The 13,886-nt window shown below is 56.0% G+C and overlaps 1 protein-coding gene and 5 non-coding genes across 6 annotated transcripts; 4 read left to right on the plus strand and 2 right to left on the minus strand.

Moving 5' to 3' along the window:
- Positions 1-4,190: 4,190 nt before the first annotated feature.
- On the plus strand, positions 4,191-6,360 carry fmc1 (formation of mitochondrial complex V assembly factor 1 homolog). Its single transcript, XM_067974298.1, has 2 exons — positions 4,191-4,356; positions 5,923-6,360. Exons 1-2 carry the CDS (start codon positions 4,234-4,236, stop codon positions 6,124-6,126), a joined length of 327 nt encoding a protein of 108 aa, XP_067830399.1. The 5' UTR covers positions 4,191-4,233; the 3' UTR covers positions 6,127-6,360.
- Positions 6,361-8,051: 1,691 nt separating this feature from the next.
- On the plus strand, positions 8,052-8,133 carry trnal-uag (transfer RNA leucine (anticodon UAG)). Its single transcript has one exon. It is a non-coding gene; the product is annotated as a tRNA-Leu (tRNA).
- Positions 8,134-8,292: 159 nt separating this feature from the next.
- On the plus strand, positions 8,293-8,374 carry trnal-aag (transfer RNA leucine (anticodon AAG)). Its single transcript has one exon. It is a non-coding gene; the product is annotated as a tRNA-Leu (tRNA).
- A 753-nt stretch (positions 8,375-9,127) lies between these two features.
- On the minus strand, positions 9,128-9,209 carry trnal-aag (transfer RNA leucine (anticodon AAG)). The gene has a single exon. It is a non-coding gene; the product is annotated as a tRNA-Leu (tRNA).
- Positions 9,210-9,368: 159 nt separating this feature from the next.
- On the minus strand, positions 9,369-9,450 carry trnal-uag (transfer RNA leucine (anticodon UAG)). The gene has a single exon. It is a non-coding gene; the product is annotated as a tRNA-Leu (tRNA).
- Positions 9,451-9,707: 257 nt separating this feature from the next.
- On the plus strand, positions 9,708-9,789 carry trnal-aag (transfer RNA leucine (anticodon AAG)). The gene has a single exon. It is a non-coding gene; the product is annotated as a tRNA-Leu (tRNA).
- The last annotated feature ends 4,097 nt before the right edge of the window (positions 9,790-13,886 follow it).

The following is a 13,886-nucleotide window of genomic DNA, read 5'->3' on the forward strand; positions in this document are numbered from 1 at the left end:
GGAGGGGGTGAGGGGGGGGTTCAGGAGGGGGTGAGGGGGGGGTTCAGGAGGGGGTGAGGGGGGGTTCAGGAGGGGGTGAGGGGGGGTTGTGGAGGGGGTGAGGGGGGGTTGTGGAGGGGGGTTCAGGAGGGAGTGGAGGGGGTGAGGGGGGTTCAGGAGGGAGTGGAGGGGGTGAAGGGGGGTTGTGGAGGGGGTGAAGGGGGGTTGTGGAGGGGGTGAAGGGGGGGAGTGGAGGGGGTGAAGGGGGGTTGTGGAGGGGGTGAAGGGGGGTTGTGGAGGGGGTGAAGGGGGGTTGTGGAGGGGGTGAAGGGGGGTTGTGGAGGGGGTGAGGGGTGTTTGGGAGGGGGGTTCAGGAGGGAGTGGAGGGGGTGAGGGGGGTTCAGGAGGGAGTGGAGGGGGTGAGGGGGGTTCAGGAGGGAGTGGAGGGGGTGAGGGGGGTTCAGGAGGGAGTGGAGGGGGTGAGGGGGGTTCAGGAGGGAGTGGAGGGGGTGAGGGGGGTTCAGGAGGGAGTGGAGGCGGTGAGGGGGGTTCAGGAGGGAGTGGAGGGGGTAAGGGGGGTTCAGGAGGGAGTGGAGGGGGTGAGGGGGGTCCAGGAGGGGGTGAGGGGGGTTCAGGAGGGGGTGAGGGGGGTTCAGGAGGGGGTGAGGGGGGTTCAGGAGGGAGTGGAGGGGGTGAGGGGTGTTCAGGAGGGAGTGGAGGGGGTGAGGGGGTTCAGGAGGGAGTGGAGGGGGTAGGGGGGTTGTGGAGGGGGTGGAGGGGTTGAGGGGGGTTCAGGAGGGGGTGGAGGGGGGGTTCAGGAGGGGGTGGAGGGGGGGTTCAGGAGGGGGTGGAGGGGGGGTTCAGGAGGGGGTGAGGGGGGGTTCAGGAGGGGGTGAGGGGGGGTTCAGGAGGGGGTGAGGGGGGGTTCAGGAGGGGGTGAGGGGGGTTCAGGAGGGGGTGAGGGGGGGTTCAGGAGGGGGTGAGGGGGGGTTCAGGAGGGGGTGAGGGGGGGTTCAGGAGGGGGTGAGGGGGGGTTCAGGAGGGGGTGAGGGGGGGTTGTGGAGGGGGTGAGGGGGGGTTGTGGAGGGGGGTTCAGGAGGGAGTGGAGGGGGTGAGGGGGGTTCAGGAGGGAGTGGAGGGGGTGAAGGGGGGTTGTGGAGGGGGTGAAGGGGGGTTGTGGAGGGGGTGAAGGGGGGTTGTGGAGGGGGTGAAGGGGGGTTGTGGAGGGGGTGAAGGGGGGTTGTGGAGGGGGTGAAGGGGGGTTGTGGAGGGGGTGAAGGGGGGTTGTGGAGGGGGTGAAGGGGGGTTGTGGAGGGGGTGAGGGGTGTTTGGGAGGGGGGTTCAGGAGGGAGTGGAGGGGGTGAGGGGGGTTCAGGAGGGAGTGGAGGGGGTGAGGGGGGTTCAGGAGGGAGTGGAGGGGGTGAGGGGGGTTCAGGAGGGAGTGGAGGGGGTGAGGGGGGTTCAGGAGGGAGTGGAGGGGGGTTCAGGAGGGAGTGGAGGCGGTGAGGGGGGTTCAGGAGGGAGTGGAGGGGGTAAGGGGGGTTCAGGAGGGAGTGGAGGGGGTGAGGGGGGTTCAGGAGGGGGTGAGGGGGGTTCAGGAGGGAGTGGAGGGGGTGAGGGGTGTTCAGGAGGGAGTGGAGGGGGTGAGGGGGTTCAGGAGGGAGTGGAGGGGGTAGGGGGGTTCAGGAGGGAGTGGAGGGGGTGAGGGGGGTTCAGGAGGGGGTGAGGGGGGTTGTGGAGAGGGTGGAGGGGGGTTGTGGAGGGGGTGGAGGGGTGTTTGGGAGGGGGGTTCAGGAGGGGGTGGAGGGGGTGAGTGGGGTTCAGGAGGGGGTGAGGGGGGTGGTGGAGGGGGGTTGTGGAGGGGGTGGAGGGGGGTTGTGGAGGGGGTGAGGGGTGTTTGGGAGGGGGGTTCAGGAGGGAGTGGAGGAGGGAGTGGAGGGGGTGAGGGGGGTTCAGGAGGGAGTGGAGGGGGTGAGGGGGGTTCAGGAGGGGGTGGAGGGGTTGAGGGGGGTTCAGGAGGGGGTGGAGGGGGTGAGGGGGGTTCAGGAGGGGGTGGAGGGGGTGAGGGGGGTTCAGGAGGGGGTGAGGTGGGTTCAGGAGGGGGTGAGGTGGGTTCAGGAGGGGGTGAGGGGGGTTCAGGAGGGGGTGAGGGGGGGTTGTGGAGGGGGTGAGGGGGGGTTGTGGAGGGGGTGAGGGGGGGTTGTGGAGGGGGTGAGGGGGGGTTGTGGAGGGGGTGAGGGGGGGTTGTGGAGGGGGGTTCAGGAGGGAGTGGAGGGGGTGAGGGGGGTTCAGGAGGGAGTGGAGGGGGTGAAGGGGGGTTGTGGAGGGGGTGAAGGGGGGTTGTGGAGGGGGTGAAGGGGGGTTGTGGAGGGGGTGAAGGGGGGTTGTGGAGGGGGTGAAGGGGGGGTTGTGGAGGGGGTAAAGGGGGGTTGTGGAGGGGGTGAAGGGGGGTTGTGGAGGGGGTGAAGGGGGGTTGTGGAGGGGGTGAGGGGTGTTTGGGAGGGGGGTTCAGGAGGGAGTGGAGGGGGTGAGGGGGGTTCAGGAGGGAGTGGAGGGGGTGAGGGGGGTTCAGGAGGGAGTTGAGGGGGTGAGGGGGGTTCAGGAGGGAGTTGAGGGGGTGAGGGGGGTTCAGGAGGGAGTTGAGGGGGTGAGGGGGGTTCAGGAGGGAGTTGAGGGGGTGAGGGGGGTTCAGGAGGGAGTGGAGGGGGTGAGGGGGGTTCAGGAGGGAGTGGAGGCGGTGAGGGGGGTTCAGGAGGGAGTGGAGGGGGTGAGGGGAGTTCAGGAGGGGGTGGAGGGGTGAGGGGGGTTCAGGAGGGGGTGAGGGGGATTCAGGAGGGAGTGGAGGGGGGTTCAGGAGGGAGTGGAGGTGGTGAGGGGGGTTCAGGAGGGAGTGGAGGGGGTGAGGGGGGTTCAGGAGGGAGTGGAGGGGGTGAGGGGGGTTCAGGAGGGAGTGGAGGGGGTGAGGGGGGTTCAGGAGGGAGTGGAGGGGGTGAGGGGGGTTCAGGAGGGAGTGGAGGGTGTGAGGGGGGTTCAGGAGGGAGTGGAGGGTGTGAGGGGGGTTCAGGAGGGAGTGGAGGGGGTGAGGGGGGTTCAGGAGGGAGTGGAGGGGGTGAGGGGGGTTCAGGAGGGAGTGGAGGGGGTGAGGGGGGTTCAGGAGGGGGTGAGGGGGGTTCAGGAGGGGGTGAGGGGGTGAGGGGGTTCAGGAGGGAGTGGAGGGGGTGAGGGGGGTTCAGGAGGGAGTGGAGGGGGTGAGGGGGGTTCAGGAGGGAGTGGAGGGGGGTTCAGGAGGGAGTGGAGGGGGTGAGGGGGGTTCAGGAGGGAGTGGAGGGGGTGAGGGGGGTTCAGGAGGGAGTGGAGGGGGTGAGGGGGGTTCAGGAGGGAGTGGAGGGGGTGAGGGGGGTTCAGGAGAGAGTGGAGGGGGTGAGGGGGGTTCAGGAGGGAGTGGAGGGGGTGAGGGGGGTTCAGGAGGGAGTGGAGGGGGTGAGGGGGGTTCAGGAGGGAGTGGAGGGGGTGAGGGGGGTTCAGGAGGGAGTGGAGGGGGTGAGGGGGGTTCAGGAGGGAGTGGAGGGGGTGAGGGGGGTTCAGGAGGGGGTGGAGGGGGTGAGGGGGGTTCAGGAGGGGGTGGAGGGGGTGAGGGGGGTTCAGGAGGGAGTGGAGGGGGTGAGGGGGGTTCAGGAGGGAGTGGAGGGGGTGAGGGGGGTTCAGGAGGGAGTGGAGGGGGTGAGGGGGGTTCAGGAGGGAGTGGAGGGGGTGAGGGGGGTTCAGGAGGGAGTGGAGGGGGTGAGGGGGGTTCAGGAGGGAGTGGAGGGGGTGAGGGGGGTTCAGGAGGGAGTGGAGGGGGTGAGGGGGGTTCAGGAGGGAGTGGAGGGGGTGAGGGGGGTTCAGGAGGGAGTGGAGGGGGTGAGGGGGGTTCAGGAGGGAGTGGAGGGGGTGAGGGGGGTTCAGGAGGGAGTGGAGGGGGTGAGGGGGGTTCAGGAGGGAGTGGAGGGGGTGAGGGGGGTTCAGGAGGGAGTGGAGGGGGTGAGGGGGGTTCAGGAGGGAGTGGAGGGGGTGAGGGGGGTTCAGGAGGGAGTGGAGGGGGTGAGGGGGGTTCAGGAGGGAGTTTAGCGGCTGCTGATTACAGCGCCGCCCGGTGGCGAGGAAAGGCACCGCACCTGATCCGCGCTCCGCGCTCCATTCGCTGCCCTGATGGATTTGTCCGGTCTGGCGATCTGGGTTCGATTGATCGGGTCCGTTTCCAAGCGCTGTTTGAAGATGGCGGCGCGGCTCCTGAGGGGGATTTTGAAGGAGTTGAGGAGCCTGAGCCCGGGCCCGGGCGGGATTTACCGGGAATCCGCCGCCTATAAATATATAACGGAGCAGTTCCGGAAAAACCAGGTGAAATGAAATAGGGCGGGAGGCGGGGCTTGTGTCCGTGATTGATTCACCGTTCGACCAATTACGAGAGGAAATGGGGAAAATAAGGCGGGTATTGTATTGATTGACGGCGCGATCAGCCAATCAGCACCGAGGTCAGTAAAAGTGGGCGGTGAATTAACGCCTGCCCTCTGGGTGGATGGAGAAGATCCCACGGCCGCCATTGGACGAGCGCTGGAGACCTCAGGGTCAATAGTCTGCTCATTATCATATTGCTGTTTGTGGGATCTTGCTGTGCGCAAATTGGCTGCTGCGTTTCCTTCATTACAACAATGACTGCATTTCATTGGCTGCAAATGGCTTTGGGACATCCTGAGGTTATGAAAGGTTCTGTAGAAATGGAACTTCTTCCTTTTCTTTCAAGGGGGCTGGAATACGAAGCAATGGAAGTTCTGTTCAGGTTGTGCAGAGCTCTGGTTAGACCGCATCTGGAGACTGCATTCAATCCTGGGCACCACATCTCAGGAAGGATATATTGGTCTTGATGGCGGTGCAGATTCACCAGAATGATACCTGGGCTAAAAGGATTGCATATTGAGGACTGGTTGAATAAACTTGGCTTGTATTCCTTTGCATATAGGAGATTGAGAGGTGATTTGATTGAGGTGTTTAAGATGTTAAAAGGGTTCAGTAGGATAGATACAGAGAAACAAAATCCCCTGGTGGGGGAAACAAGAACGAGGGGTCACAATCTTAAAATTAGAGCTAGACCATTTAGGAGTGAAATCAGGAAGCACTTCTTCACAAAAAGGGTTGTGGCAATCTGGAATTCTCTCCCCTAAAAGGCTGTGGATGCTGGGGGTCAATTGGAGCTTTCAAGACAGATCAATAGATTTTTGTTGGGTAAGGGTATCGAGGGGTATGGAGCAAAGGCAGGTAAATGGAGTTGAAGTAGAGATCAGCCATGATCTAATTGAATAGTGGATCAGGCTGGAGGGGCTGAATGGCCTTCTCCTGTTCCTTATGTATCAGAGACCCGTCCTGTCCTCGCCAAAGTCAGAAGAAACCAGCAGGAAGTGACTTTCTTTTTTACACTTTTCAAATGTGACAGGAGTTTCCGCGGAGTGTGACACCGAATGACAGGCTGATCAGCCTGGGGGGAGCTTCAGGATTTTGCTCCAACAAGATGTGAAGCTGGGGATGTGTAGTTTTGTAAGGGCAGCAGCAAGTTGCATTTATATAAGTCCCAAGGCACTTCACAGAGGCGTAAGGAGAGCGGACGGGAGCATTACACCGTGTAGTTTTCTGCTGCTAAGGTGTGTCGTATTTTGCTGCCAAGGTGCAGCTGGCCTGTCCCTTTAAGTGCTGTGCCTTATTCTGGTCAATTGCAGATTGGATTGGCCTTTCTTTTTGTTCCAATTTTTTTAAGTGAATTTGGCTAACAGGCATGTCCTGTTGGTGGGAACTCTCTCTCATTGCAAATGACGGGCTTCAGTTTTTATTATGTGAGGTGAAATTTGCATGGACTGTCTGCGATGAGAACTTTCCACATGTTACTGATGTGCTGCCCACTCTGACTTGTTGCAGGTTACCAGTGAGAAGCTGTGCCGTGCGCAGCAGGAATTGTATCACCAGGCCTCCACCTACAGGTGCCTCCTGCAGAGTGTACGGCAGCACCAGGCACTGCACCAGGAGTATCACGGCAAGAGAGAACGGCCAACCGGTGAAGTGGCACAGCTAGTCGGACTCAAACTACCGCAGCAACCTGGTGGCAAAGGATGGGAAAAGTGAGGAGGAAAGAGAACTTCTAGTAGACTAGCTGGAATCCATTACCGCCTCAGTCCGAGTAGTCCCAGTTGCTGGGGTGCAGCCTATACAAGAGAAAGTTATTGTAAATTCTGCGGTGTTATTATACACTGTCAGAGTAGGTTGTAACAGTGCACAATCATTTCTTCGTGTGCAGAGTGAAGCTCTCAGTTTCTCAAAGGTTCATGAAGTAATTAAAAACAACTCCATTTAAACCCAGCTTGTGGCTGCACTGTTGTTATTTAAAGAGAGTTGGATGTGGGGACTAAAGAGATGGGCTGCATGATTCCTGCTTTGTATTTGAGGCCTGTTTCATGCGGTACAGGACAGCCTGTCAGTGCTGAGCTGCTCGGTCCCTTGTTCACTCAAAATGACTCCCCTCGAAATATCCACCCCTGATGCTGTGTCTTTTTCTGTCCAATTTTCTCTCCTCCCCGAAGGCACTTCCATATTTTTCGAAGGATCTGAGGAGCTGAGCTGAGTAACCTCAGCTCACTTTATTGTAATCGAGTGATGGGGAGTTGGAAACACGAGACACAACAAAAACAAAATACAAATATGGCAGCACAGATACACACACGAGCAAGGTGTACGAGACAGATTGCAGGTCACTCAGTTTCTTTATAGCAACAATTGTACTTCAGTGCACTCGCTATTTAATGCTCTTCATTCATCCACTCAAACTGTTCCCGCCAGTACCGCTCTCAACAGCAATAAATTGCATTTATATAGCGCCTTTAATGTCCCAAGGTGCTTCACCGAGGCATAATCAGGCAAGAATGGACGATGAGCCAAAGAAGGAGATATTAAGAGGGATGACCAAAAGTATAGTCAAAACAGTGGGTTTTAAGGAGAGTCTTAAAGGGGGAAAGGGCACTGGAGAGGCAGAGAGGTTTAAGGAGAGAATTCCAGAGTACAGGAATTGTTTAAGGAGAGAATTCCAGAGTACCTAGACGACTGAAGGCACAGTCACCAATATTAAGACAAGAGGTGTGGGGGATGCACAAGAGGACAGAGTAAGAAGAGTTCTAGGGGGGTTATGGAGCTGGAGGAGGTTGCAGAGTAAGGGAGGGGCAGGGCCATGTTGGAGATGCCCTCGCTATGATAAGAATGGTAAGAGTGAAACCATGTCCCATGGAGTTGGACAATGTTTGGCCGATGATGGTGTGGTTAACCACGTCAAAGGCTGCAGAGCAGTTGAGGAGACGAGGAGGGATATTGCACCAAGGTCTCAGCCCTAGAGGTTGTCATTCGTGACTTTAGTTAGAGCCATTTTGGTGTTGTACCAGGGGCAGAAACCTGATCGGAGAGATTCAAACATGGAGTTACGGGAAAGATAGGCATGGATTTGGGAGGTCGCAACACGCTCAAGGGCTTTGGAGGGGAAAGGGAGGTTGGAGATGGGGCGGTAATACTTTGTAAGGATGGAAGGGTCAAGTGTTTTTTTGTGGAGGGGCTGATGACTGAGGTTTTGTAAAGTACCTGAGGAGAGGGAACCATTTACAATTTCAGCTAGCAGGGACCTCCTGCGCCGTAACCATTGTATGATGCAATGGAGGGAGTGCAGCGAATCACCAGACTGACTCCTGGGATGGCAGGACTGTCGTATGAGGAGAGATTGGATCAACTCGGCCTGTATTCACTCGAGTTTAGAAGAATGAGAGGGGATCTCATTGAAACGTATAAAATTCTGACAGGGCTCAACAGACTGCAGGGAGGATGTTCCGGTGATGTTTGGTGCGCCCTCCCGGTACCGGATGCCGATGCTCTGCGGAGGGAGCCGCACCAGTTTCCCAGCGATTAGCCGGCGCCGTCGGCCTGTTTAGCTCCCCGTGAGCCGGGGCTCGCTCAGTCCGTTGGCCGCTACCGCGGTGACCACTACAGCCCCGGCGCGGGGCCCGCCTGCACCTGGTAGCGTGGCCGAGTGGTCTAAGGCGCTGGATTTAGGCTCCAGTCATTTCGATGACGTGGGTTCGAATCCCACCGCTGCCAGAAGATTTTTTTTATATTTAATTTTCCCCTTTTTTCCCCGCCGTTTACTTCAAGTGATTCGATCCGCTGTTCGCTGAACCGCAAACCAAACCCGCAGATTTTGCGGGGACGCTCGCTGAGAAGGTTTAACATCAGTTTAACGCCGCAAGGAGTTCAATCGGTAGCGTGGCCGAGCGGTCTAAGGCGCTGGATTAAGGCTCCAGTCTCTTCGGAGGCGTGGGTTCGAATCCCACCGCTGCCAAGGTATTTTTGTTAAAGATTTTGCTTTTCAAATCACAAAGTGCAACAATGACAAACCAGGCTGGAAGTTCTCGGCTGCTCTTCCACCACCCAAAAAGGTTGATGTCTCCGCCGATCACAACTGTCACCACCTGAAGGATCTTCAGCTGGAAGGTTAACCAGATCCGGCAACATGCAGGGAGGATGTTTCCCCTGGCTGGAGGGTCCAGAACGAGGGGTCACCGTCTCAGGATACGGGGTTGGATATTTAGGACTGAGATGAGGAGAAATTTCTTCACTCAGAGGGTGGTGAACCTGTGGAATTCTCTACCACAGAAGACTGTGGAGGCCAAGTCACTGACTATATTTAAGAAGGAGCTAGATAGGCATTAAGGGGTATGGGGAGAGAGCGAGAAAAAGGTATTGAGATAGAGGATCAGCCATGATCATATTGAATGGGGGAGCAGGCTCGAAGGGCCGAATGGCCTACTCCTGCTCCTATTTTCTATGTTTCTATAAAATCCTGAGATAAGCCCAACCAGATTTCAGACTTCACGCAGCAACTCCTTAGATTAATAGAATTTTACAGCACAGAAGGAGGCCATTCGGCCCGTCTGGTTAACCTTCCAGCTGAAGATCCTTCAGGTGGTGACAGTTGTGATCAGCGGAGACATCAACCTTTTTGGGTGGTGGAAGAGCAGCCGAGAACTTCCAGCCTGGTTTGTCATTGTTGCACTTTGTGATTTGAAAAGCAAAATCTTTAACAAAAATACCTTGGCAGCGGTGGGATTCGAACCCACGCCTCCGAAGAGACTGGAGCCTTAATCCAGCGCCTTAGACCGCTCGGCCACGCTACCGATTGAACTCCTCGCGGCGTTAAACTGATGTTAAACCTTCTCAGCGAGCGTCCCCGCAAAATCTGCAGGTTTGGTTTGCGGTTCAGCGAACAGCGGATCGAATCACTTGAAGTAAACGGCGGGGAAAAAAGGGGAAAATTAAATATAAAAAAAATCTTCTGGCAGCGGTGGGATTCGAACCCACGTCATCGAAATGACTGGAGCCTAAATCCAGCGCCTTAGACCACTCGGCCACGCTACCAGGTGCAGGCGGGCCCCGCGCCGGGGCTGTAGTGGTCACCGCGGTAGCGGCCAACGGACTGAGCGAGCCCCGGCTCACGGGGAGCTAAACAGGCCGACGGCGCCGGCTAATCGCCGGGAAACTGGTGCGGCTCCCTCCGCAGAGCATCGGCATCCGGTACCGGGAGGGCGCACCAAACATCACCGGAACCTCCGCGGGGCCGGGGGTCCCTCCCGCTGCGGCTTCTAGTCCATGTTTGCGGGCCGAGCTGTTCACCCGGTAGCGTGGCCGAGCGGTCTAAGGCGCTGGATTAAGGCTCCAGTCTCTTCGGAGGCGTGGGTTCGAATCCCACCGCTGCCAACAGTTTTTTGGTTAATTTAAAATCTTTTATAAACGGGTTTATTTCCATTCATTAAAATTAAGAAAACTACCACATTAAAAAATATACTTCAGAATGAATCCATTTATTTTATTTGTGAATGAAAAAGGGAGCTGCAGCGAAAAGGCAAAGGTCACAATAACCCAGTCTCTGCCAGCTTTATAAATCTTATTTTTTAAAAATAGCTTTTGAACACAAATAAAGTTCATGTTGCGAAAGCTTCGACATCCACTCGCGTGGAGAGTTGCTGAAACCTGCCAATGGTCACTGTCCAGACTCACACATGAAGAATGGGCGGGATATTGGAGGGCGGTTGGAAACAACATGTTCAGGTGAGGAGGAGAGAGACCAGACCAACGGTAACAGAGCAATGGCTGAGTAATGTCAATAAAAACCCCATACCATTGGTGAATAAGCTGCCACACTGGGCCTGTAAACACCAAGCACCAATTTAAAGAGTGTGCTCTCGCTGTGATGTGGCAAACAGTGACAGGTTTTTGTTTTCAGGTCACAATTATCAACCTCTTTGAGAGAGTATGAGCGTTTCCCCGGGTGTTGCTACCGGACTGATGTATTAATGAGAAATATTAACATCCAGAGACAACCAGGAACTCCAGGCCTTGAAACCCAGAGCCAGGATTGAATTACATAGAATTTACAGCACAGAAACAGGCCATTTGGCCCAATAGGTCTATGCCGGTGTTTTGCTCCAAATGAGATTCCTCCCATCCGTCTTCATCTCACCCTATCACCATAACCTTCTATTCCTTTCTCCCTCATTTGTTTATCCAGCTTCCCCTTAAATGCATCTATGTTATTCACCTCAACTACTCCTTGTGGTAGTGAGTTCCACATTCTCACCACTCTCTGGGTAAAGAAGTTTCTCCTGAATTTCCTATTGGATTTATTAGTGACTGTCTTAGAACCATCGAACCATAGAAAAGATCCTGCAAAGAAGGGGGCCATTCGGCCCATTGTGTCCACGCCGGCTCGAAGAACAACCAGATGCCCATTCTAATCTCACCTTCCAGCACCCGGTCCGTAGCCCTGCAGCTTACAGCACTTTAGGTGCAGGTCCAGGTACTTTTTAAAAGAGTTGAGGGTCACTGCCTCTGCCAATAACTTGGGCAGCAAATTCCATACACCCACCACCCTCTGGGTAAAAAAGTTTTTCCTCATGTCCCCTCTAATCCTTCCGCCAATCAGCTTAAATCTATGTCCTCTAGTTCTTGAACTCTCCGCTAGGGGAAACAGGTACTTCCTGTCATTTTTTTATTTGTTCATGGGATGTGGGCGTCGCTGGCGAGGCCGGCATTTATTGCCCATCCCTAATTGCCCTCGAGAAGGTGGTGGTGAGCCGCCTTCTTGAACCGCTGCAGTCCGTGTGGTGAAGGTTCTCCCACAGTGCTGTTAGGAAGGGAGTTCCAGGATTTTGACCCAGCGACAATGAAGGAACGGCGATATATTTCCAAGTTGGGATGGTGTGTGACTTGGAGGGGAACGTGCAGGTGGTGTTGTTCCCATGTGCCTGCTGCCCTTGTCCTTCTAGGTGGTAGAGGTCGCGGGTTTGGGAGATGCTGTCGAAGAAGCCTTGGCGAGTTGCTGCAGTGCATCCTGTGGATGGTACACACTGCAGCCATTGTGCGCCGGTGGTGAAGGGAGTGAATGTTTAGGGTGGTGGATGGGGTGCCAATCAAGCGGGCTGCTTTGTCCTGGATGGTGTCGAGCTTCTTGAGTGTTGTTGGAGCTGCACTCATCCAGGCAAGTGGAGAGTATTCCATCACACTCGTGCCTTGTAGATGGTGGAAAGGCTTTGGGGAGTCAGGAGGTGAGTCACTCGCCGCAGAATACCCAGCCTCTGACCTGCTCTTGTAGCCACAGTATTTATATGGCTGGTCCAGTTAAGTTTCTGGTCATTGGTGACCCCCAGGATGTTGATGGTGGGGGATTCGGCGATGGTAATGCCGTTGACTGTCAAGGGGAGGTGGTTAGACTCTCTCTTGTTGGAGATGGTCATATTAATGACTTGGACTTGGGTGTACAGGGTACAATTTCAAAATTTGCAGATGACACAAAACTTGGAAGAGTAGTGAACAGTGAGGAGGATAGTGATAGACTTCAAGAGGATATCGACAGGCTGGTGGAATGGGCGGACACATGGCAGATGAAATTTAATGCAGAGAAGTGTGAAGTGATACATTTTGGTAGGAAGAACGAGGAGAGGCAATATAAACTAAATGGCACAATTCTAAAGGCACTGCAGGAACAGAGAGATCTGGGGGTGTATGTACACAAATCATTGAAGGTGGCAGGGCAGGTTGAGAAAGTGTTTAAAAAAGTCCAGGGATGAGGGACTTTAGTTACGTGGATAGACTGGAGAAGCTGTGGTTGTTCTCCTTAGAACAGAGAAGGTTGCGAGGAGATTTGATAGGGGTATTCAAAATCATGAAGGGTCTAGACAGAGTGGATAGCGAGAAACTGTTCCCATTGGCGGAAGGGTCAAGAACCAGAGGACATAGATTTAAGGTGATTGGCAAAAGAACCAAAGGTGACATGAGGAGAAACTTTTTTACACAGCGAGTGGTTAGGATCTGGAATGCACTGCCCGAGGGGGTGGTGGAGGCAGATTCAATCATGGCCTTCAAAAAGGAACTGGGAAAAAATTTGCAGGGCTACGGGGAAAGGGCGGGGGAGTGGGACTAGCTGGATTGCTCTTACAGAGAGCCGGCGCGGACTCGATGGGCCGAATGGCCTCCTTCCGTGCTGTAACCTTTCTATGATTCTATGAATGATTAGTTGCTAGTTCTGTTCTTTATGTAGTGATGTTTCAGTTATTCCTCCTTCATCTGGTTCCTCGCTGCAGATTATTGCCTCCAGTTCCCCTGTTTTATTTTGGACGCTGTGTATATTGCTGTCCAGGCAGTTTAATTCATCTTCAATAGTTGTTCCTTCTACTTTATTTTTAATAGACCTTTTATAACTGTATTTGTTCTTTGACCGTTTATGTTATCTTTATTCCTTACTCTGGTCTGACCTTTACTCTCATCTCCTGTTTCTTTTATCTTTAAGCTTGTGTTATTGCTCACAGACCCCCCACCCATCTTTCCAGTTTAAAGCTTTATCCACCGCCCTATTTATCCTCTCCGCTCGGACTATGGTCCCATTCCGGTTCAGGTGGAGCCTATCCCGGTGGAGCAGCTCCTTCCCGTCCCGGGGGTGCAGCTCCTTCCCGTCCCGGGGGTCCAGCTCCTTCCCGTCCCGGTGGAGCAGCTCCTTCCCGTCCCGGGGGTACAGCTCCTTCCCGTCCTGGGGGTACAGCTCCTTTCTGTCCCGGGGGTGCAGCTCCTTTCTGTCCCGGGGGTACAGCTCCTTCCCGTCCCAGGGGTACAGCTCCTTCCCCTCCCGGGGGTACAGCTCCTTCCCGTCCCGGGGGTGCAGCTCCTTTCTGTCCCGGGGGTACAGCTCCTTCCCGTCCCGGGGGTACAGCTCCTTCCCGTCCTGGGGGTACAGCTCCTTCCTGTCCCGGGGGTACAGCTCCTTCCTGTCCCGGTGGAGCAGCTCCTTCCTGTCCTGGGGGTACAGCTCCTTCCTGTCCCGGTGGAGCAGCTCCTTCCTGTCCCGGTGGAGCAGCTCCTTCCCGTCCCGGTGGAGCAGCTCCTTCCCGTCCCGGGGGTACAGCTCCTTCCCCTCCCGGGGGTACAGCTCCTTCCTGTCCCGGGGGTGCAGCTCCTTCCCCTCCCGGTGGAGCAGCTCCTTCCTGTCCCGGTGGAGCAGCTCCTTCCTGTCCCGGGGGTACAGCTCCTTCCTGTCCCGGTGGAGCAGCTCCTTCCTGTCCCGGGGGTACAGCTCCTTCCTGTCCCGGTGGAGCAGCTCCTTCCCGTCCCAGTGGAGCAGCTCCTTCCCGTCCCGGTGCTGGTTCCAGTGTCCAATGAAATGGACCCTCTTCTTCCCACCCCAGTCTTTCAGCTACACATTCACCTTCCTGATTGGCCTATCCCTGGGCCAATTAGCACGTTTTTCAAGTAATAAACCTGAGATTCCCGTCTACGAGTTCCTGCTTTTTAATTTAATTCCTAGT

The sequence above is a fragment of the Heptranchias perlo genome, chromosome 40 (genome assembly GCF_035084215.1).
Source record: "Heptranchias perlo isolate sHepPer1 chromosome 40, sHepPer1.hap1, whole genome shotgun sequence".
Taxonomy (NCBI): domain Eukaryota; kingdom Metazoa; phylum Chordata; class Chondrichthyes; order Hexanchiformes; family Hexanchidae; genus Heptranchias; species Heptranchias perlo.

What these genes read in the sequence shown, in the direction of transcription:
- fmc1 (XM_067974298.1), top strand. Translation starts at nt 4,234, where the DNA reads ATGGCGGCGCGGCTCCTGAGGGGGATTTTGAAGGAGTTGAGGAGCCTG. An exon ending in AGCAGTTCCGGAAAAACCAG is followed by an intron (nt 4,357 to 5,922) that starts GTGAAATGAAAT and finishes GACTTGTTGCAG; the next exon opens with GTTACCAGTGAGAAGCTGTG.